Source organism: Myxocyprinus asiaticus, chromosome 9 (assembly GCF_019703515.2).
Source record: "Myxocyprinus asiaticus isolate MX2 ecotype Aquarium Trade chromosome 9, UBuf_Myxa_2, whole genome shotgun sequence".
NCBI classification, from domain to species: domain Eukaryota; kingdom Metazoa; phylum Chordata; class Actinopteri; order Cypriniformes; family Catostomidae; genus Myxocyprinus; species Myxocyprinus asiaticus.
This window is the reverse complement of record NC_059352.1, coordinates 50,166,357-50,190,728: the sequence shown is the minus strand read 5'-3', so window position 1 is coordinate 50,190,728 and position 24,372 is coordinate 50,166,357. Positions and strand designations below refer to the sequence as shown.

The 24,372-nt window shown below is 37.3% G+C and overlaps 1 protein-coding gene across 2 annotated transcripts in view; it reads left to right on the top strand.

The window, feature by feature from the left end:
- Nucleotides 1–24,372, top strand: part of LOC127445892 (plexin-A1-like) — a 176,326-nt gene that overhangs the window by 71,537 nt on the left and 80,417 nt on the right. The window contains exons 4-8 of one of the 2 annotated variants that reach the window (XM_051706360.1): nucleotides 8,125–8,262; nucleotides 16,654–16,754; nucleotides 22,766–22,889; nucleotides 23,083–23,236; nucleotides 24,200–24,299. In XM_051706360.1, coding sequence (XP_051562320.1) covers nucleotides 8,125–8,262; nucleotides 16,654–16,754; nucleotides 22,766–22,889; nucleotides 23,083–23,236; nucleotides 24,200–24,299 — 617 coding nt within the window. Of the gene's footprint in view, nucleotides 1–8,124; nucleotides 8,263–10,389; nucleotides 10,628–16,653; nucleotides 16,755–22,765; nucleotides 22,890–23,082; nucleotides 23,237–24,199; nucleotides 24,300–24,372 lie in introns of those variants that run through there. The other variant, XM_051706361.1, reaches the window with a different exon arrangement.

Below are 24,372 nucleotides of genomic sequence, written 5' to 3'. Positions count from 1 at the left end.
CATGAGTAATGTAGCGCATTCTGGTAGGTGCGGAAAGTGAGCGCCTCATGAGCGGCGGGAGCGAGGCTGAGTGCAGTCTCGTGAAACGCGCTCCTCACTCCAGTGAAATTCTGATCGCTCCCCTCCTCGCTCCGCTCCGCTGTGATCTCTGTGCTGTACTTGAGCTAATCATTTTGATTAATCTGTTCATCGGTTATGTTCTGCAGTGACCATCCAAAACACAGCCACTTCAGGAGGTGTAACCATAGCAACCTGTTGGATTAGATCCTCCGGCATAAACACACACACACACCTTAAGAATTCTTGCTGTAGATCAGAAATAAGCTTCATCCGTCTGTGTCCCCTGTATATGCCCAAATATGAGCACACAGACATGAACGTCAGTGATAAATGGTTTGAGCGTTTGATGTTCTGATGAAATGATTGAAAACAGTAGGTTTCAGAATCAAGAACTGGTTCATAGAGTCGGTTCTGGTTTTCCATTATCCCCTTAAACTCTGGTGCATGAAATTGGTGCAAAAAATTGGTCTCATTTTTCAGAAAAATAGACTCAAATTATTGATAAATAATATTGTATGTGTTTATAATCTTATGATAAACAGGTTTTGTTTTTTTGTCCTAACTTTTAAACATGTAATTCTGGTTCTGTTCACACTACCTCACTTTGAAAAGTCTCATTTTATTTCACTAGGTGGCAGAAAGCATTAGAAAACATATTTTTTCCTCAATCACATTCCATCGCAATATACAGATCTAAAATGTAGGTGGCGCTCTAATGCATTTTAGCCCTCACAGATATGCTCGTCCATAGACATTCAGTCTAATTTTCAGTTCAAGCACCACCCTCGTTATTTTATCGAATATCTCGGCCTCTGAGTGGACTAGAAGCTCAATCTAGGTGTCATTAGAAAGCTGAGACCCCTTTGTACTGATATAACATGTGCACTGGTTAACTATGATAACATATATTTCTGATGATTTGTTTAACATTCTCACCATCCAGCATCCAGCCAAGCAAGCTCACAGACAAGTAAAAAATGGCACATTGTTTAGAAAACTGCCTAAGGTAAAAGCAGATTGTTTTTGGCTATTTGGGGCTTACAGCAGCAGTTTTTGGAGCATAAAAGAGACGTTTGTGTTTGACTTACAGAAATCATATTTCACTTTGTGATTCTTTTGAAAATCTTTCAAACTGTGGTATTAGGGCAACACAGTTACAGTCACATTGCTGAGAATGAGAGCTTTCATTTGATATATGACTTTTCCATTTAGGTGCTATTTGAAGGACTTTTATTTTCATATAAATATTTCTACCCCATTCCCTCTATGGGGCGCTAATTTACAGCGCAAATTTTTTGAGGCCTTATTGTTTATTTTAAGTAACATAAATGCAGAATTTATGGTTATCTCTGAAAAGTTCAGATTCTACTCTTTCAAATGACACCTCATATGCCTGACTTACATATACGGGGACTTTAATGTTTTAAACGTAAACTTTTTTTCGCGATATAGCACCCCCTTTAGACCCTTTGAACCAAATGATTTTCATGCTTTTCAGTTCTGTTAATAGTTCTTAAACATCTGCATTGTTCCGCCAATGTGGACATATTACTGTGATAAAACGTTTTTAAAAAATTACGTTGAAATAGCGTGGACTGATGGCTTCAACAGAAGCAAATACCATCGATTAATAACCTCGGAGCTCACGGTAGGTCTGTCTATAAAGATTTATAAGTTATCGTAAAAAATCGACTCCCAGATTGAAAAAAATGAATGGGATTTTTACATTTACATTTTTACTTAACTACAGTACTGTAGTTGCTGGTTATACACAACAATTGTCATTACTTAAGCAAGAACTGTTACTGTTTTATGCGTACTGCAGATCGGTGTAATTACTAATGAGTTGTTCATTGGACAATGTGTAGCTAAAGATTCACGCATTCAAAACTGAATGTCTATGTAACAAATTAATGGAAAGTTAAATTCCTTACAATCTTTGTCAGAGACGGCAGAGAGATTTGAGAAATACTGCAGGAGGAAGTGTGCTGTCCACCTGGGGTAACGAATTGAATCCTTCTGTCTTTTATGAGCCAGTGCTGTCTGCTGCTTGTTCCTCTGTGTGTAAAATCAGCAGTCCTGTGCGAAACCTTTGATCAAATCTGTCACCACTTTTAAGATGTTTAATGTTGCAGCAGTTCTCACTGCTAAACTTTTTAGATCATGTAACATTCTCATTTTTGAGTTTAAGAAGTTACATTTCGGTTCTGTTGTTTTGGCTACTCAGAACACCCTTGCAACTGCATAGCAATGCCCTGGCATTGTGTCTGCAACTTTTGCACAGGAAGCTACTGCTCGCACTTTCAAAAATCTAGTTTAATAAATGTCGCATTGTGACACAGTGGGAGGCAGACCCTTTAGCCTTCATTGAAATGGAGTTCACTTCCTATTTGACCCGAAGAACTTCCTGGCAGACAACCCAGATTGTTGTTAATTACTCAGAACACACACACACACACACACACACACACACAGGGCTGTTGACACAAACCAATCAATACACACCCTTCACTCTTCATTGGCAGTGTTCTCTTTCGGTTGCGGTTTGCTTGAATGAACCTTTAAACAATCTCACTTTTGAGTTCACTCACTTTGCACTGGATTCCATTTCAACACACACAGACACAAAGTGCAACCAGGGGGCGATGCCCTTTGTGTTACTGTGGCAACAGGCCAAACCGCAGCTGCAGCATCTGTTTCCCACCTGGTTGCTTGGCGACCACGCAGCTGTCAGCACACTGCCAACACATGCCACAGATGTGTGTGTGAGTGTGTCTTACTGTACCTTCATAATGTTTCCGTAACACTGATGCATAACAGGGACAAAAATGTGTTGTAAGGCACAACTACATAATAGAAATAATCTATTTTTTCATTAAAATGTTAAGCACATACATTAAATATAGGCTTGGGATCTATAATCAGAAGATTTTCCAGATGATTATCGATATACACTGATGAGCCAAAATGTTATGACTACTGCCTAATATGCCGTTGGTCCTCTGCGTGCTGCCATAACCGCGCCTGAAGGTGTCCTGTGGTATTTGGCACCAAGACATTAGCAGCAGGTCTTTCAAGTTCTGTAAGTTATTAAGTGGAACCGCTGTAGATCAGACTTGTTGGTCCAGCACATCCCACAGACGCTCAATCAGATTGAGATCTGGGGAATTTGAGGCCAGGGCAACACCTTGAACTCTTCATCATGTTCCTCAAACCATTCCCAAACAATGTGTGCAGTGTGGCAGGGCGCATTATCCTGCTGAAAGAGGCCACTGCCATCAGGGAATACCATTGCCATGAAGGGGTGTACCTGGTCTGCAGCGAAGTTTAGGTAAATGGCACGTGTCAAATTGATGTCCACATGAATTGCCGAACCCAGGGTTTCCCAGCAGAACATTGCCCAGAGCATCACACTCCCTCCACCGGCTTGTCATCTTACCACAGTGCATCCTGGTGCCATCCCTTCCCCAGGTAAACGGCACACACGTACATGACCATCCATATGATGTAAAAGAAAACAGGACTCATCGCACCAGGTGACCTTCATTCAATGCTCCAAGGTCCAGTTCTGATGCTCACGTGCCCATTTGTATGTGCTTTCGACAGTGGACAGGGGTCATCATGGGCAGTCTTACCGGTCTGTGGCTACACAGCCCCGTATGCAGCAGGGTGCGATGCACTGTGTGATGTGACACATTTCTCCCATAATCACCATTAAACTTTTCTGTGACTTTTGCCACAGTAGACCTTCTGTCGGTTCGGACCAGACGGGATAGCCTTCTTTGCCCTCGTGCATTGATGATGGGCACCCAACACCCTGTCACCGGTTTGTGGTTTGTCCTTCCTCGGACCACTGTCGGTAGGTACTCACCACTGCTGATCTGGAGCACCACACAAGCCTTGCTGTTTCTGAGATGCTCTGACCCAGTCATCTGGCCATAACAATTTGGCCCTTGTCGCTCAAGTCTTTACTCCGGCCCATTTCTCCTGCATTCAACTCGTTGACTATGAGAACTGATTGTTCACTTACTATCTAATCTACCCAGACTTTGACAATGTGGCCTTGTTAGGAGATGATCAATGTTATTTGCTTCACCTGTGAGTGGTCATAATGTTTTGGCTCATCAGTGTATGTCGAGATTTTTTTCAGAAATAAATAGGGCTGCTTGCTGCACAGTAGTCTTTATCTTAAAAACATTTTTCTCAAAACAGCTTTTGTAAAGTGTGAGTGGCAGGGTAAATTAAAGGGACATCGGACATGTCTGGCAGTCGACATAGTCCGTTATAAAATTCAAAACAATTATTTTCTACAAAGGTAGCCACGGAGCACAACTTGCATAGTTTTTCATTAAATTCAACCCAAATCATTATCAAAAGAACAAAGATTATTTACTCTAGCCATTGTTGGATGATATATTGTGTAAATATATCTTTCAGAGAGCCTATACAATGTATTTTCAGTTACAAGTATGTCGTTTTTTTTGGTTTGACAGCTTGAATGAAACCTATTAATGGCTACATACAGTTTCGTACACTCACCTGCAAACTCATCAACGTCACTTTGTTCATTCTTTAAACAGCGAACAAACCGTGGCAAAAGAGCTCTGCAGTGACCGAGTTGTTCTCCCTTCACTCTCAAACTATTTTGCAAAAAAATTTTAATATTTGTTTCAGTACTTATAATGAACAACTTTAAATCAATAGTTTAAAATTTGTCCATTGTCATTCGCAATGCTTCATGGGATTGTAGTTCATTCCCTCATTAAAGACATTAAGTAAACAGTCCTGTATGTTTGTCTGATTTTCTGATTACTTTTTGCTTCAAATCAAAGTTTGTAATGTTGTGATTCACCTCGGAGCTGGTAAATGAAAGATTTTATGAAATCACTGTGAAAAATACTTGTGAAACCAGGGCGGCTGAAAAAGTAGGCGGACACTGTTGTGCTCTTTTGTGTATTTTAGCACAACATGAATGCTGTATTTACCAATCAGCATCTAGGACTGAAGGATCCATTATATAATGATTCTTTTGGATATCACAACAGCTAAGACCACAGCTACTTTCTCTCTCTCGCTCTCACTCTCTCTCTGATGGCTTTTCCTGCTGGCGTTGAGAGTTGAATTAAAGAGAAACAGGCTGGACTGATTATAACTCTTGGCAGTGTGTGCAATGGTACGGCTCCAGTATTGTTTGTGACTCTAGAAGCGTCTCGTAGTCCTCGAGATGTTGTGTAGATTTATGCGGGTGGACACTGCAGTATTATCAAGGGACAGGAAGTGGAATATGTCATTGTTTAATTACGTCTGGCTTCCTTAAACGCTCATTTTAGGCATCAGTGGTTTGGTAATCGCCCGCTACTCCCCGAGGAACACTAGTTCTTGAGTGATTACAGATTAAAGATTACACAACTCGCACACATGCACATATGTTTACATGGCCATCTAAATGAGGACATATCATAAAGTTCTATTGCTTTGATCTAAAGTTTATAATTACTATAGTCGAACCCTAAAAGAGAATCATCAAGAAGTTCTAATGGTTGCTACACCCCTCCGTTTAGTCTGTAATAGCAATAAAACTCGATTTGATGTGTGTATTGCTCTGTCGTGTATGCATAAGTGATTTTATGTGGTTTGAGGAATGAAATGTTAGTATATTAACAGGCTGAGTACATTACAGATACTCTATACTCATATACTGTTCGCTCAAGCACATAAATGTGCTCGCAGGAGAGAGAGATTACTGCGTCGCAGTCAGAGATGTCGCTCACTTAATGGTGCATGTTTATTGAGAGCAATAGAAATGATGGATGTGTTGAACATAGAAGAACCGCTCCCTTCTCTCTCTGGATCATATTTACATAAGTAATATATATACCTCCCCCTGGGTGTAGACCTTCAGATATAACCTGAAACTGTACATTATATACATTCTTTCATTCTTGACATCTTCATTTGTAAATGACTGTTAAAGGAATAATTCACAAAGAAATAAAGAAATTGAGTCATTATTCAACCCCATAAACCCAACGAATTTGCTATCTTTTACGAAAACAAACAAGACGATTTTCAGAGAATAATGACTTAAATTTTGGTCTGTTCCTCACACGAGGCTATTGTATGACTTTTGAAGACTTGAAATATAGTGCACAAGTTTTTTATGATACTTGTGGAACTTGACAGCCCTAGTCCATTTTCACTTTCACTATATGGGAAAGCAGCAGCCTTGAGTTGTCTTGTAAAAGTCAAGTAATACACAACTGATATACTAATATTCATTTTGAATTAATCATGATGATTAACGATGGTAATCATGCTCATGCATTTTATTTGAGCAGGTTATGTTTGGTGACCTTCGTGAATAACTGTGGACAGATTGTATTTATTTATTTATTTTTCAGTTTTTAGGTGTTCTCCAAACAAGAACGTAACCAAATATTCAGGATTGGAGAAGACATGATTACACTATGCTGCCTTCTAAGATACCTTTTGGCCAAAAATAAGTCAGCATCACAAGTATCTTTTGTGGAGTGAAAGAATGCATTTCGATGAGTTCAGTGAGCTCCGTGGAAAAAAATACATTTAATGTGGCAGACAAGTTGAGAGAAATGTTACAAGTATACAGATATTTCATTTAATATGGAAAATTTGGCACCAACAATCATGCCAATGTCCAAATCACTGAGATCACATTTTTCCCATTCTGATGGTTGGTGTGAACATTAACTGAAGCTCCTGACCCGTATAGGCATGATTTTATGCACTGCTGCCACATGATTGGCTGATTAGATAATTGCATGGATGATTATTGATGCCAGATGGGCTGGTGTGAGTATTTCTGTAGCCCCGCCCTCCTCCTTGTCACACTCAGATAACCGCTCTGTACAATTGTGGTGAGAATAATATCATCTCTGAATGCTATTCTGAGATGCGGGTTGGCGCTGTTTTGGCGGCACGAGGGGGACCTACACAATTTTAGGCAGGTGGTTTTAATGTTGTGGCTGATCTGTGTGTGTGTGTGTGTGTGTGTGTGTGTGTGTATATATACACACACACAGCATATAACTAAATATATTATAAAATTAAATGTTTATATAATCAAATATAGACAAACATATATTTATATATTATATATTTATTTACATTTTTTAGGTAAAATATAATAAAAAAATGTATTATACATTTAATTATAGAATTATATATTAAAATTGTAATATATATTAATTATATGTTAAACAATATGAATACAATTATTTAACTGTTGATATAGAATTTTATATATGTGTGTGTGTAAATTCTAAATAACTATTATATTTAACAAAATCGATGTATACTTTATATGAAAATATATAAATAGTTGTTATTAGTTAGTTACATATATATATAAAATAACTCATTATATAATTCCACATATAAAATTCATAATGTTTAACATACATTAACCTAATATGTGTGTATGCTATGTATTTTAATTATTTATTCTATATTATAGTATCTTAAGTCTATCGAAATCAATTTTGAGTCAAGTGTCCTGTGCTTTTCGAGTAAGGAGCACTTTATGTGTGGATTCGTGGAGTGGCTGCCTATATAGAATGTTCCATTAAGGTCACTTATGAGGTTCCATTCGATTTAGGATGCAGCATATCTAGGCAGTAGACAGCAAGGCAGCTCACTACTGGAGGTGTTTGTGTATATGTTGATTGGTGCGGTAATCCTGTATAAAAGTGCTTAACTGTTGTGTCTGTCTTCATTGTGTGATTCAATTAGTGTCTAATGTATCTAATCCTCTTGTTGCCGTACAGAAAGAGAATGATGCTGATTGAGGGATTTAATGCTGACAATGAAGGAGAAACACTCTCATCCGCTCTGATTTACTTCTGTGAGATGATTATATTCTACTGTTGTCCTGACACACTCGTGATATTACTGTAATGATGTTTGTGTTTTAATGATCAAAGCGTTTGGCCCAGTTTCAGTGCGTTTCTGTGTGTGAAATGACTGTGTATGTGTTAATCAGATGTTAATGAGATGTTAATGATCTGGCTGTGGTTTTTGTTTTGTCAGATTCTGATTAATTCGGTGAGTCCGTCCAGACCTGCGCTGCTGTACGAGAGTGTTCCCGTGAGCGAGGGAGGCCCGGTTCTACGAGACATGCTGTTCAGCCCTGACCTACAGTTCATATACACACTGACAGACAAACAGGTGAATACAAACACGCAAATACACACAAACTTTTACAAACCTACTTGTAAGGACATTCATTTGATGTGTTGTTCTTAAAAGAATGTTTTGTTTGAAAATTATTTTGCCAATTACCCAGTGTTGGGCGTAATTGGATTAAAAAGTAATTAGTTACTGAAATAAAATGACTTTTAGGCACAAAAAGTAGTGTAACACATTCTATTTTACATTCTTGCAATCAGATTACAGTTACTAACTTACAATGAAAATAGTTACTTTTAAGTACATTACTTGGGTTACCAAAAAAAATACTGTACATCTGTTTGCATTTTTGTGACAGCGAATGGGTGTGCGACAATGTAAAAGGAGAAAATAGACATTGTTTTGACATTGTTGAATGGAAAAACAAAAAAGAATTTGTGTTTTAGAAAGTAACTTAAAAGTATAGTAATTAGTAATGTGATTACTTTTACAATGAAGTAATCAGTAAAGTAATCTGATTACAGTGTTTAGAGAAGTAGGTCATAATTTGTAGTGGATAAATTTTTTTTAAAGTAACTTACCCAACACTACGATTACCACATTTTTTCACAACACAAAAACTTTAAACTACACATTCAGTACGTTTACATGCGCACGATTAATTGAGCTCTGGTTTTTGTTTAGTTGAGGCCCAACGTGGAAGCCGATTGCAATTAGATTAACATGTATACATGCTGGACGAAGCCGAGCTTCAACTTCATTCGCATTATCTAGGTCTGTCAGTCCGACTTCTACAAATTTGGACTAATTTCTGTAAAAGAAATCTGTACTTTTTCAGTCAGATTTAAACGTTTAAATGACATTTTAAAAAGACGAATTATTTTATCACAACCGAAATCAAACTTTTAAAGCGCATGTTAATATGCTAACTGTTTTGCTGTAAGACTTACCGTTATGTCCTTTAAACATGAGACTAAGGTGATAAAATCAATAATTTAAATCATTTGTGCAACGTTATATCTAATCTTTTAACTTCAATGTTATGATAACGTAACGGCAAACCCAGTAACTTTCACATGATATGCGTAAAAAGATATTACTATATGGAACTGTTTAGCACTGAAAAGTAATTTAAAAATAATAATAAAAAATAAAAAAATAATTCAAAAATCTCAAATAATAAACACGTTTTACCAAATAATTCATGTAACTACTTTAACAATCGCTGTAACTGCATTTTTGTTCTTTTTTTAAATTATTATTATTATTATTATTATTATTATTATTATAGGACAAGGCCATTTTTTCTATAGTAACCAACAGTGAAAATTTGCACTAATGTAGGGCTGTGTATCAATTCAGATTTGCTGATTCGATTCGATGTGATTTGACTTATTTAGGGTGGATTTTGTCGATACCGATAACTTAGGTGGTGGGAAAGGCCAATAACTGATTAATCAGCAGATAGTTTTTAAAATTGATTTATACAATGTCAAACAAAATTCTTATACATTCTTTACTATGGTGGACAAGACAGAGAGTCCAAAAGGGAAAAAAATCCCAGATGCAGTTTTTTGTTCAACCAAAATCCCAATAATAACCAGATAAAATGAATATTTAGTGCATAACGCGAGACTTTTAAGTATGAACATGCCCGAAACACACCGGGGACTCTTATTTTGAAATGACGAAATGATGAAAAAACTGCAACTAACGACATAGATTTTTGCAGATAACTGATAGTTCCAAAAAGTAACTTAATTGGTAAAACCAATATATCAGTTTTAATTTGGGTATATTTTAGTTATAATGTTCATTTTGTTAACATTTGAAAGGACGTATATAAGCTAATGCTGTAAATTTTAAATTATCTATGCTGTTCAATTGCTATATATTTAACAGATATAATAAGTGACCCAACCAAAACTGAAGAAAACTTTTAAGTAAAAGTAAAAGATCAGTTTTGGGATTTTAAGAAACGATAACGAGATTGTTACGATGAAGATCGTGATTAATCAGAAAATCAATATTTTACACAAATGCTGTTGATTCAAGCTCATTAGTCCAATTTATGAACTCTATATTTTTTTCTTATGTATTTTTATTAAAAAAAAATCTCCCCTTTTCTCCCCAATTTGGAATGCCCAATACTCAATGCGCTCCAAGTCCTCATGGTGGCGTATCTGGGTGGCGGAGGACGAATCTCAGTTGCCTCTGCGTCTGAGACCGTCAATCCGTGCATCTTATCACATGGCTTGTTGAGCGCGTTACCGTGGAGACGTAGCACGTGTGGAGGCTCACGCTATTCTCTGCGCATCCACGCACAACTCACCACACGCCCCACCGAGAGCGAAAACTACATTATAACGACCACGAGGAGGTTACCCCATGTGACTCTACCCTCCCTAGCAACCGGGCCAATTTGGTTGTTAAGGAGACATGGCTGGAATCACTCAGCACGCCCTGGATTCGAACTCACGACTCCAAGGGTGGTAGTCAGCGTCAATACTCACTGAGCTACCCAGGCCCCCCGAACTTTATATTTCTAAGGACTGTCCTCATTTGTCAAGTTGAAGAGATTGTACTGTGTTTGTGACTGTGTTTTCAGAAATGTTGAATATACGTTTTTAACCCCTTAAACTCCAAAGGGGGTGCTATATCACGAAAAAAAATTACGCTTAAAACGTTAAAGACTCCGTATACATAAGTCAGGCATATGAGGTATCATTGGAAAGCTTAGAATCTGAACTTTTCAGAGATAACTAACACTTCTGCATTTATGTTATTTAAAATCCTCAAAACATTTGCTTTGAAAATTAGTGGCTTGGGGTAGAGGTAATGGGGTAGAAATATTTATATGAAATAAAAGTCCTTTACATAGCACATAAATGGACAAGTCATCAGAAAATATGTTTTCAACAATTGATAAAATGTTATATATCATATATATATATTTCTAATGACACCTAGATTGGGCTTCTAGTCCACTCAGAGGCCGAGATATCCAATGAAACAACGAGGGTGGTGCTTGAACTGAAAATTAGACTGAATGTCTATGGACGAGCACATCTGAGGGCTAAAATATGTTAGAGCGCCACCTACATTTCAGATTTGTATATTGTGATGGAATGTGAGAGAGACATTTTTTTTTTTCTAGTTCTTTCTGCCACTTAGTGGAGTAAAATGAGACTTTTCAAAGTGAGGTAGAGTGAACAGAACCAGTATTACATGCTTACAAATTTAGGACAACAACAAATAAAAAGACAAAATTCTGTTTATCATAAGATTATAAACACATACAATATTATTTATGAATAATTGGAGTATTATTATATTTATTTGGGGGGGTCTCTGAAAAATTAGACCAATGTTTTGCAGTTAGTCCACAGTATGTGTGAATGGTGAGCTTTTCAATTTGAGTGTGAAAATTTGCAGGCGGCAGCCCAAAAATGCAGTATAAGGGTTAAAATTAAATATTTTAGTAACTGTTATACAGTGTATTATGTAGTGAAGGGTTATTTTAGTCTCTCTCTCTCTCTCTCTCTCTCTTGCACACACAAACACACGTTTGGATCTTTACATGTGTTGGAGAGCTTAAATGTGATGTAATTTAAAGTGTCATCTGACCTGCTTATTGATGTGTTAGTGTATCGATTCTCACACTCACACACGTGTGTTTCTGTGTTGCAGCTGTATCTGTATGTACCCATCAGTGATGTTTTTTCCATTCTGTGAAATTACACACTTCTGCTTTAAAGAATGCCTTTTTTATTATTATTTCCACATGAAACCTTTTTAATTCACTTCATATAATGTCAGAGGTCTGAGAATAATCGTGAAAAGCAAAATACAAAATGTTGCTATTAGTTTCTGCTTTTTCCTATTCCTTCCTTTTTCGTTGTGAGATAATAAGCTGCAGGGTTAGAATTGAGAGCCACTGCTCGAACAGAAGTTAAACTACCATTAAAAGCATTGACAGAGTAATTTAGCATTGGTCTCTTGTTCTCCAGCAGTTAATTAAAAAGTGTCTGATAGTCTGTCTCCATGCGCCCATCCGATCTGCTCAGCCTCGAGCGAACCGCTACGTTATTGGACAACCTCAGCTCCCAAATCTCTCCAGATAAAACCAGATGACCGTCACATCTGGATGAAGCTCAAACATGTTTGTGTTTGAAATCGGAATTTTATATGAAGATAAATCACTTGTCTGGTTAGGAAACAATGTCAGAGAGAGGGTGGAAAATGATGATGTAAAACTAAATTATGAATTGATGCAAGAAACCTTGACTGACATGAATGGAAAATGGTACAAAAAAAGAAGGGGAAATGGTCCAAAAGTGTTGAACATGACCTCTTCAATGGATAATTCTACTAGAATTTTTATGTGGGAACTGTGTAATTTTGTGATTAGGAGAGAGAGAAAGAGAGGGGAGGTTATCATGTGTGCTGTTTAAGCTCTGGAGTTTTAAAGTCTTAACCTTTTTGTTCTTTGTAATCAAGTCATTGATCATCCAGTGCAAAGTTAATCTCATAATCTCTTATATCAGCACACAGTAAATCATCCAGTCTGAGGCTAATTAACAACTGCTGTTTATGGAGTATTGATTGTGTGTGTAGGATTTTTATTCAAATGCTCTGGATTGGAGATGTATTGTTTTTTTTGTTTTTATTTTTTACATAAAACACAAAAACAATTTTGGGCCAATCAGATGAATCTGAGGGTGAGAAAAGCAGTACAGTAATTTAGAGTGTATTTTTCTTTCATACTTTTTCTACCATTCATTATTTTTTCATTGTACCTTTCTTTGCACTTTCATTCATTCTGTCTTCCATATGCTTTGTTCTTTTCTTCATAATTCTTTCTTTTTTTTCACTTCTTTCCTTCTTTCCATACTTATCTCCTTCTTTCTTCCTACCTTTTCATGTCTTTCCTTCCTTATTTCCTTTTTGATTTCTTTCCTTTTTCATGTCCTTCTTTCCTTTCTCCCTTTATTTCCTTCCTTCCTCATGTCCTCCCTCCACACCCTTCCTTTCTTATTTACATCCTTATGTCCTTCCTTTTTCATTTCCTTTCATTCCTTCCTTATTTCCTTTCTACCTTAATTTCCTTCCTTTTTCATTTCCTTACTTCCTCATTTCCTTCCTTCCTGCTTTTCCCCTTCATGTCCTTCCTTCCTTGTTTTCTTTTTCCTTTATGATTTCCTTTTTTCTTTTGATTTCCTTCCTTACTAATTTCCTTCTTTCTTATTTCCATACTTATTTCCTTCCTTTATCCCTTCATTCTTTCCTTCCTTATTTATTTCCTTTCTTCCTTCTTTCAATCATTCCTCCCCCTTCCTTCCTTAGTTAATTTTTTCCTTTATGATTTCTTTTCTTGTTTTCATCCTTATTTATTTTCTTCCTTCCTTTCTTATTTCCATACTTATTTCCTTCCTTTATCCATTCCTTCCTTATTCATTTCCTTTCTTCTTTTTTAGTTTCTTTTCCTTTATGATTTCCTTATTTTCATCCTTATTTCTATCCTTCATTCCTTCCTCATTTCCTCCCTCCTTTTATTCCTTCCTTGCTTCCTTATTTTCTTTCTATTTCCTTCCTTCTTTTTTCATTTCCTTATTTCCTTCTTTCTTTATTTCATTTCTCCCTTCATTTCCTTCCTGTCTTTTTTCATTTCCTTACTTCCTCATTTACTTCCTTCCTGCTTCCCCCCTCATGTCTTTCCTTCCTTCCTAATTTTCTTTTTCCAATACGATTTATTTTTTCCTTTGATTTCCTTCCTTCCTCATTTCCTTCTTTTCTTATTTCCATCCTTTATCCCCTCCTTCCTTTTTCATTTCTTCCTTTTTTCAGTTCGTTCCTTCCTCATTCCTCCCCTTCCTTCCTTAGTTCATTTTTTTCCATTATGATTTCCTTTCTTATTTTCTTTTCCTTGTATCCTTGCTTCCTTATTTCCATACTTATTTCCTTCCTTTATCCCTTCCTTTTTCATTTCTTTTCTTCCTTTTTTCAGTCGTTCCTTCCTCATTTCCTCCCCCTTCCTTATTTAGTTTTTTCCTTAATGATTTCCTTTCTTATTTACATCCTTATTTCTTTCCTTCATTCCTACCTTATTCCTTTCTCCCTTCATTTTCTTCCTCCCTAATTCCTTCCTCTTTTTTCATGTCTATTCTTCCTTTCTCATTTCCTTTCTTCCTCATTTCCTCCTCCTTTCATTCCTTCCTTCTTATTTCCTTTATTTCCTTCCTCATGTCCTCCCTTCCTTATTTCCTTTCTCCCTTCATTTCCTTCCTAATTTCTTCCTTATTTTTTATTTTATTTCCTTTCTTCCTTTTTTAATTTCCTTCCTCATGTCCTTCCTTCCTAATTTCCTTTTTCCAATATGATTTCATTTTTTCTTTAATTTTCTTCCTTTATCCCCTCCTTCCTTTTTCATTAAATTTTTTCCTTTTTTCAATTCATTCCTTCCTCATTCCTCCCCTTCCTTCCTTAGTTAATTTTATTCCTTTATGATTTCCTTTCTTATTTTCATCCTTATTTCTTTCCTTCCTAAATTCCTTCCTTTCTTATTTCCATACTTATCTTCCTTTATCCCTTCCTTCCTTATTAATTTCCTTTCTTCCTTTTTTCAATCGTTCCTTCCTCATTTCCTCCCCCTTTCTTATTTAGTTTTTTCCTTTATGATTTCCTTTCTTATTTTCATCCTTATTTCTTTCCCTCATTCCTTCCATATTTCCTTTCTCCCTTCATTTCCTTACTTCCTAATTGCATTCCTTCCTGCTTCCCCCCTCATGTCTTTCCTTCCTTCCTTCCTTTCTTATTTTCATACTTATTTCCTTCCTATATCGCCTCCTTTTTTCAGTTCATTCCTTCCTCATTTCCTTCCCTTTCTTTCCTTAATTTATTCCTTTATTATTTTCATCCTATTTTCTTTCTTCCTTCTTTTGTTTTTTATTTCCATCCTTCCTTATCCTCCCTAAGATGCTCTGTCAGGTAAAAATAGTTCTGCTTATGATGCATTACAGCTAGCTGTTTAATGTAGAAGCGGATCCTGTGGTAATGTCTTGCTAAAAACACATGGCTCTTAAATAACATTAAAGACTTGTATAGAAAAGCTTGTGAACTACAAAAAGTATTTTCCATTTGCCACAACATCTAGTTTGAGTTTCAGTTTGAGCTCAGATATAATGGTTGGAGATTTTTACATCAGCCGTGTGTTTGTTAATATCAGTGTTACACGCTCACGTTTCAACACGCCAAATATTTGATTGACATTTGAAGCCTTGAGCACTAAAACACTTGTTTCTCATCAGTGAGAGAGAGAGATAGTGTGTGTGTTTAAAATCCATTATCAGGCTCTGTTATGTGATATATGTCAGTCATCTTGCCTTGATTTGTTTCTGTAATGGCTGCAGGCTTCAGATTAACACGCTGAATATCAGATGAACGCAGCTCATGGGTGCACACAAGCGTGTGTGTTAGAGAAGATTATAGAGCTATATGAGAAATTAAAATGACAAATATTAATATTGAACATGAGTCAAATAAGGTTCTCGTAATTGCATGATCATTTTTTCCAGCTTGCATTTTCTCTCTCTCTCTCTCTCTCTCTCTCTCTCTCTCTCTCTCTCTCACACACACACACACACACACGCACACAGCATATGCTGAACTTATTTCAGAACATTTTATGTACCCAGAACACACACAACCCTGTAATCATGAGAATCTGACCATCTGTTCTTCCTCTCCACTCATCTTCATCACCTCATCTCTCTCTCTCCTCTCCATTCTTACTCATCTGTCTGTAAACTGATCCGTTCTCAGTGATCGTCCATTCACTCTCACACCTGATTTTTGGTGTGTGTATGTGTGTCATCTGCAGGGGTAGGGGCATGTTGTTAGGTTGGATTTAAAGGATTGAATTTCCCATCATGCATTCTTGGTTTAGATTTGCCTTAAGATGTAACATAATATAGGTATTATCATTCAACAGGAAATTCAATGATAAACAGGCTAGAGTTTAAAACCATTAACCATTTTTGTCTTTTCGTTTATGCTTTTGTTTTGTCATTGCTCCTGCCCCTCCGTACATAATGATGTTGTTCTGTACAAAGCAGGAGGGCTTCAGGGTGTCTGTCAATCAAACAATGATCTTTGTGGTCACCATCATATGGTAAAACGTGTGATAAGCTCATTCTGTACTAAACACACACATTTACACACCAGTACTGCACAGTACACATACGGACTGCAGAAAACGTGTTTTACACACTCCAGTGCTCATTTGAGGCCTGAAGCTTCTCTATCGAGTTAAGACAGATGTGCCGCATTACTGCATCATTACTCTCATTTACTTTTGCTGTGTATTATATAATGTATTAAATCTAATTTACTCCTGCTGTATGTGTATATAATGTGTATGTTTCTCTGTAGGTGACGCGTGTGCCGGTGGAGAGCTGTTCTCAGTACACAACATGTTCTGAATGTTTGAGCTCCAGAGACCCACACTGCGGCTGGTGTGTCCTTAACAACATGTAAGTTAACATATTTAATGTAACTGTTATACAAATACAATCTGCAATACAGCAGGTCATCAGCTTATCTGAAATGTGTGGGTTTGTATTTTAATAATTGTTAACCCAAAAATGAAAATTCAGCCATCATTTTCTCACCCTCATCTCGTTCCAATCCTGTTTGTCTTTCTATCTTTTTGGTTTATCAGACTCCTCCTCAGGCTACAGAATAAAGTTGGTGTGGAAATATTTATTAGAATGAATTCAAACAGGGCAATGATGTTCCCTGATCTTGTTCACAGGAGAAACATTAGTTGAACTGAGTGTGAAAATGGCTGCTGAGAGAAATTGTGGGTTAAAAATACTTATAGTTAAAAAATAGTCCCATCATCCTCTTCAACAATAACTATCACATCCAGTTCTGATCTCTGAAGATTAAGCTTTTGATGTCTGAATTACTTTTGGACGATTTCCGATAATTCCTTGCTCATTGTGGCCAATATAGATAACCAATAATACTCAGCCCATTTTGGCTGATAACCGATAATTCCTTGCTCATTGTGGCTGATGCGATTACCGATAATTTCCAGCTCATTGTTGCCAATACAGATAACCAATAATTCTCAGCTCATTGTGGCTGATACAGATAATTCCTAGCTCAATTTGTCCAATACCAATAATTCTCAGGTCATTGTGGCCGATACGATTACCAATAATTCTCAGCTCATTGTGGCCGATAACCGATAATTCCTTTCTCATTGTGGCCGATACGATAACCAATAATTCTCAGGTCATTGTGGCCGATACAATAATTCTTAGCTCATTTCGGCCGATACAGATAATTTCTTGCTCATTTTGGCCGATACAGATAACCAGTAATTCTCAGCCCATTTTGGCCAATAACTATAATTCTCAGCTCATTGTGGCTGATATGATAACCGATAATTCTCAGCCCATTTTGGCCAATAATGATAATTCTCAGCTCATTGTGGCCGATACGATAACCAATAATTCTCAGCCCATTTTGGCCAGTAACTGATAATTTCTTGCTCATTTTGGCCGATACAGATCATTTCTAGCTCATTTTGGCCGATACAGATAACCAATAATTCTTAGCTCATTGTGGCTGATACCGATAATTTCTTGCTCATTTTGGCCAATACAGATAACCAATAATTCTCAGCTCATTGTGGCCGATACGATTACCAATAATTCTCAGCCCATTTTGGCCAATAACGATAATTCTCAGCTCATTGTGGCCGATACAATAACCGATAATTCTCAGCCCATTTTGGCCAATAATGATAATTCTCAGCTCATTGTGGCCGATACGATAACCAATAATTCTTAGCTCATTGTGGCTGATACCGATAATTTCTTGCTCATTTTGGCCGATACATATAACCAATAATTCTCAGCTCATTGTGGCCGATACGATAACCAATAATTCTCAGCCCATTTTGGCCAGTAACCGATAATTCTCAGCTCATTGTGGCTGATACCGATCATTTCTTGCTCATTTTGGCCGATACATATAACCAATAATTCTCAGCTCATTGTGGCCGATACGATAACCAATAATTCTCAGCCCATTTTGGCCAATAACGATAATTCTCAGCTCATTGTGGCTGATACGATAACTGATAATTCTCAGCCCATTTTGGCCAATAACGATAATTCTCAGCTCATTGTGGCCGATACAATAACCGATAATTCTCAGCCCATTTTGGCCAGTAACCGATAATTCTCAGGTCATTGTGGCTAATACCGATAATTTCTTGCTCATTTTGGCCGATACAGATAACCAATAATTCTCAGCTCATTGTGGCTGATACCGATCATTTCTTGCTCATTTTGGCCGATACATATACATATAATCAATAATTCTCAGCTCATTGTGGCTGATACCGATCATTTCTTGCTCATTTTGGCCGATACATATACATATAACCAATAATTCTCAGCTCATTGTGGCTGATACTGATCATTTCTTGCTCATTTTGGCCGATACATATACATATAACCAATAATTCTCAGCTCATTGTGGCCGATACGATAACCGATAATTCTCAGCCCATTTTGGCCAATAATGATAATTCTCAGCTCATTGTGGCCGATACGATAACCAATAATTCTCAGCCCATTTTGGCCAATAACGATAATTCTCAGCTCATTGTGGCCGATACGATAACGATAATTCTCAGCTCATTGTGGCCGATACGATAACCAATAATTCTCAGCCCATTTTGGCCAGTAACCGATAATTTCTAGCTCATTTTGGCCGATACAGATAATTTCTTGCTCATTTTGGCCGATACAGATAACCAATAATTCTCAGCTCATTGTGGCCGATACGATAACCAATAATTCTCAGCCCATTTTGGCCAGTAACCGATAATTTCTAGCTCATTTTGGCCGATACAGATAATTTCTTGCTCATTTTGGCCGATACAGATAACCAATAATTCTCAGCTCATTGTGGCTGATACCGATCATTTCTTGCTCATTTTGGCCGATACATATACATATAACCAATAATTCTCAGCTCATTGTGGCTGATACCGATCATTTCTTGCTCATTTTGGCCGATACATATACATATAACCAATAATTCTCAGCTCATTGTGGCTGATACCGATCATTTCTTGCTCATTTTGGCCGATACATATACATATAACCAATAATTCTCAGCTCATTGTGGCCGATACGATAACCAATAATTCTCAGCCCATTTTGGCCAATAATGATAATTCTCAGCTCATTGTGGCCGATACGATAACCAATAATTCTCAGCCCATTTTGGCCAATAACGATAATTCTCAGCTCATTGTGGCCGATACGATAACGATAATTCTCAGCTCATTGTGGCCGATACGATAACCAATAATTCTCAGCCCATTTTGGCCAGTAACCGATAATTTCTAGCTCATTTTGGCCGATACAGATAATTTCTTGCTCATTTTGGCCGATACAGATAACCAATAATTCTCAGCTCATTGTGGCCGATACGATAACCAATAATTCTCAGCCCATTTTGGCCAGTAACCGATAATTTCTAGCTCATTTTGGCCGATACTGATCATTTCTTGCTCATTTTGGCTGATACATATAACCAATAATTCTCAGCTCATTGTGGCCGATACGATAACCAATAATTCTCAGCCCATTTTGGCCAATAACGATAATTCTCAGCTCATTGTGGCTGATACGATAACTGATAATTCTCAGCCCATTTTGGCCAATAACGATAATTCTCAGCTCATTGTGGCCGATACAATAACCGATAATTCTCAGCCCATTTTGGCCAGTAACCGATAATTCTCAGGTCATTGTGGCTAATACCGATAATTTCTAGCTCATTTTGGCCGATACAGATAACCAATAATTCTCAGCTCATTGTGGCTGATACCGATCATTTCTTGCTCATTTTGGCCGATACATATACATATAACCAATAAATCTCAGCTCATTGTGGCTGATACCGATCATTTCTTGCTCATTTTGGCCGATACATATACATATAACCAATAATTCTCAGCTCATTGTGGCCGATACGATAACCAATATTTCTCAGCCCATTTTGGCCAATAGCGATAATTCTCAGCTCATTGTGGCCGATACAATAACGATAATTCTCAGCTCATTGTGGCCGATACGATAACCGATAATTCTCAGCCCATTTTGGCCAATAATGATAATTCTCAGCTCATTGTGGCCGATACGATAACCAATAATTCTCAGCCCATTTTGGCCAATAACGATAATTCTCAGCTCATTGTGGCCGATACGATAACGATAATTCTCAGCTCATTGTGGCCGATACGATAACCAATAATTCTCAGCCCATTTTGGCCAGTAACCGATAATTTCTAGCTCATTTTGGCCGATACAGATAATTTCTTGCTCATTTTGGCCGATACAGATAACCAATAATTCTCAGCTCATTGTGGCCGATACGATAACCAATAATTCTCAGCCCATTTTGGCCAGTAACCGATAATTTCTAGCTCATTTTGGCCGATACAGATAATTTCTAGCTCATTTTGGCCGATACAGATAATTTCTAGCTCATTGTGGCTGATACCGATCATTTCTTGCTCATTTTGGCCGATACATATACATATAACCAATAATTCTCAGCTCATTGGGGCTGATACTGATCATTTCTTGCTCATTTTGGCCGATACATATACATATAACCAATAATTCTCAGCTCATTGTGGCCGATACGATAACCGATAATTCTCAGCCCATTTTGGCCAATAATGATAATTCTCAGCTCATTGTGGCCGATACGATAACCAATAATTCTCAGCCCATTTTGGCCAATAACGATAATTCTCAGCTCATTGTGGCCGATACGATAACGATAATTCTCAGCTCATTGTGGCCGATACGATAACGATAATTCTCAGCTCATTGTGGCCGATACGATAACGATAATTCTCAGCCCATTTTGGCCAATAATGATAATTCTCAGCTCATTGTGGCCGATACGATAACCAATAATTCTCAGCCCATTTTGGCCAATAACGATAATTCTCAGCTCATTGTGGCCGATACGATAACGATAATTCTCAGCTCATTGTGGCCGATACGATAACCAATAATTCTCAGCCCATTTTGGCCAGTAACCGATAATTTCTAGCTCATTTTGGCCGATACAGATAATTTCTTGCTCATTTTGGCCGATACAGATAACCAATAATTCTCAGCTCATTGTGGCCTATACGAGAACCAGTAATTCTCAGCCCATTTTGGCCAGTAACCGATAATTTCTAGCTCATTTTGGCCAATACAGATAACCAATAATTCTTAGCTCATTGTGGCTGATACCGATAATTTCTTGCTCATTTTGGCCAATACAGATAACCAATAATTCTCAGCTCATTGTGGCCGATACGATAACCAATAATTCTCAGCCCATTTTGGCCAATAATGATAATTCTCAGCTCATTGTGGCCGATACGATAACCAATAATTCTCAGCCCATTTTGGCCAATAACGATAATTCTCAGCTCATTGTGGCCGATACGATAACGATAATTCTCAGCTCATTGTGGCCGATACGATAACCAATAATTCTCAGCCCATTTTGGCCAGTAACCGATAATTTCTAGCTCATTTTGGCTGATACAGATAAATTCTTTCTCATTTTGGCCGATACAGATAACCAATAATTCTCAGCTCATTGTGGCCTATACGAGAACCAGTAATTCTCAGCCCATTTTGGCCAGTAACCGATAATTTCTAGCTCATTTTGGCCAATACAGATAACCAATAATTCTTAGCTCATTGTGGCTGATACCGATAATTTCTTGCTCATTTTGGCCAATACAGATAACCAATAATTCTCAGCTCATTGTGGCCGATACGATAACCAATAATTCTCAGCCCATTTTGGCCAGTAACCGATAATTCTCAAGTCATTGTGGCTAATACCGATAATTTCTAGCTCATTTTGGCCGATACAGATAACCAATAATTCTCAGCTCATTGCGGCTGATACAGATAATTCTCAACAAATTATCGGCGAAACATAGTCAGTAATTCCAATATTTATATTTAGACTTTCCCAGTTAACAGGCAATAATATATAGTCTGCCGATATATTGTGCACCCCTACTTATATATTTGTGTATGTCTGAATATATTTTTCATTAAACTTAAAATATCCTATATTGTTCTATACTTTGAATCAGAATCTATGGTACAATATAAAACTATCAACATAACGTCATTGATTAGATTACGTGATTCGTGATGCTTCATGAGATTGTAATTCATTTCTTGATTACAGTATTTGAGTACTCAGACTTATACCTTTTGTCTTTTTTTTTATTTATTTTTTTTTTTTATTTCAAATATGTTTTTGCTTCAAATCAAAGTTTGTAATGGTCAAGGCTTAGACACCACTGGAATAAAATACACAGAGTTTAGTAATATTCTGGACTGCTCATGAGTGGAGTCCTTGGAAGGAATTGCAGATAATCTTTTTTTTTTTTTTTTAAAGTGTTTTTCTCTGTCTCTAGTTGTTCTCGTCGTGACCGCTGTGAGAGGGCTGACGAACTCCAGAGATTTGCTTCAAGAGTGGATCAATGTGTGGAACTCACCGTCCAACCCAACAACATCTCCGTCACCATGACTGATGTCCAGGTGTGTGTTTGAGTGTGAATTAAACAAGATATTACATACGTAGAATATATAAATAACCAGATACCTTATTATGTCAGTAGAAGTGTATTTTAAAAACAAACCCTTTTCAGTGTTGTCAGAGATGGAACAGATGAGATATGTGGAAGTGGGCCAAGGTTTCTCATTCTGTCTGTTTTCTCCATTGATTCTCCAGCTGGCTCTTCATGCCCGGAACGTGCCGGATCTTTCCAAAGGAGTGGACTGCTCCTTTGAGGATTACACAGAGACTGAGGGAAAAATACACGGGTCACGAATCTACTGCCTCTCACCATCAGCCAAAGAACTCATCCCAATCACACGGCAACAGAGTCAGTAAACACATGTGATGTAATATATAAGGGATAATCTACAGGCAGCCGGTCATTATTGCGAAATAAACCTCGAGACCGACTGACTGGACATTATCCCGCTTATTCAAATCAAATATGTAAATGGACATAAAATATTGATTTGAGTGGAAATAATGTTACTTTGTGAGACGAAAGAGGCCACAGAGTCTCCAGAAACAGCTGAATTCCACCTCCGGTTTGCCTTAGAGTGCTGTTGGCGGTAATTTAGCATTAAAAGTGGCTTATTATCACGCTAATTACAAAACTACTTGCTAAATAAATAAATGGACATGAAATATTTAATTAGCTTACTTGTATAGATCACAGAGTGATGCGAGATGTTTCGCAAGGATTTTGTTTTCAAATCATAGACTGCATTTTAATTCAAATAAAATCTTTCTTGAGTGGTGTACCGGATTAAGTTTATTGTGTATTTGGACATTTGCCAGGCTTTAACGCTCTTGTACATTATTTGATAAATTGCTGCCATGGTTGCTAGAAAATGTACACAAACAAATCTAGAGTCAAATACATTTTTGTGGAAATTAACAAATGCTGTTAATTTAGCTTAATTTGTATTAAACCTGGAATATTCCTTTAAACACTAGCCCCGTTCACACATGCAACCAGGTAAATTACAGGAAAATCGTTGGGTTGCCTTTACTGGTAAATGTACCAAATGTGCTGTTTATACACAGCATCAATAAGGAAATTTATAGGTAATGATATAACTTCACATTAAAGAAAATTGCCAGAGCAAAATTTACCAGTATTTTCAAAAGGGTCACGCTCACACATGACCTGTAAACTGGAAATTGTAGGTAATTTTCTGGAAAAGGTTGTACGTGTGAACGCGACTACTGAAGACGCAGCACCGTTTATTGAGCCTGGTTAGTTAATAAGACAAGATCTCACTAAGTTCCTTTGTATGTTTCTGTACAGAAGACACTCATGTGGTGAAGCTCTATCTGAAATCGAGGGAAACGGGGCAGAAATTTGCCAGCGTGGATTTCACCTTCTACAACTGCAGCATCCACAGATCGTGAGTCCATTTCCCCTCTCTCTCTCTCTTTATCTAGGGTCCTCTCGTTTTACCCAGAAACTCATCGCCACTC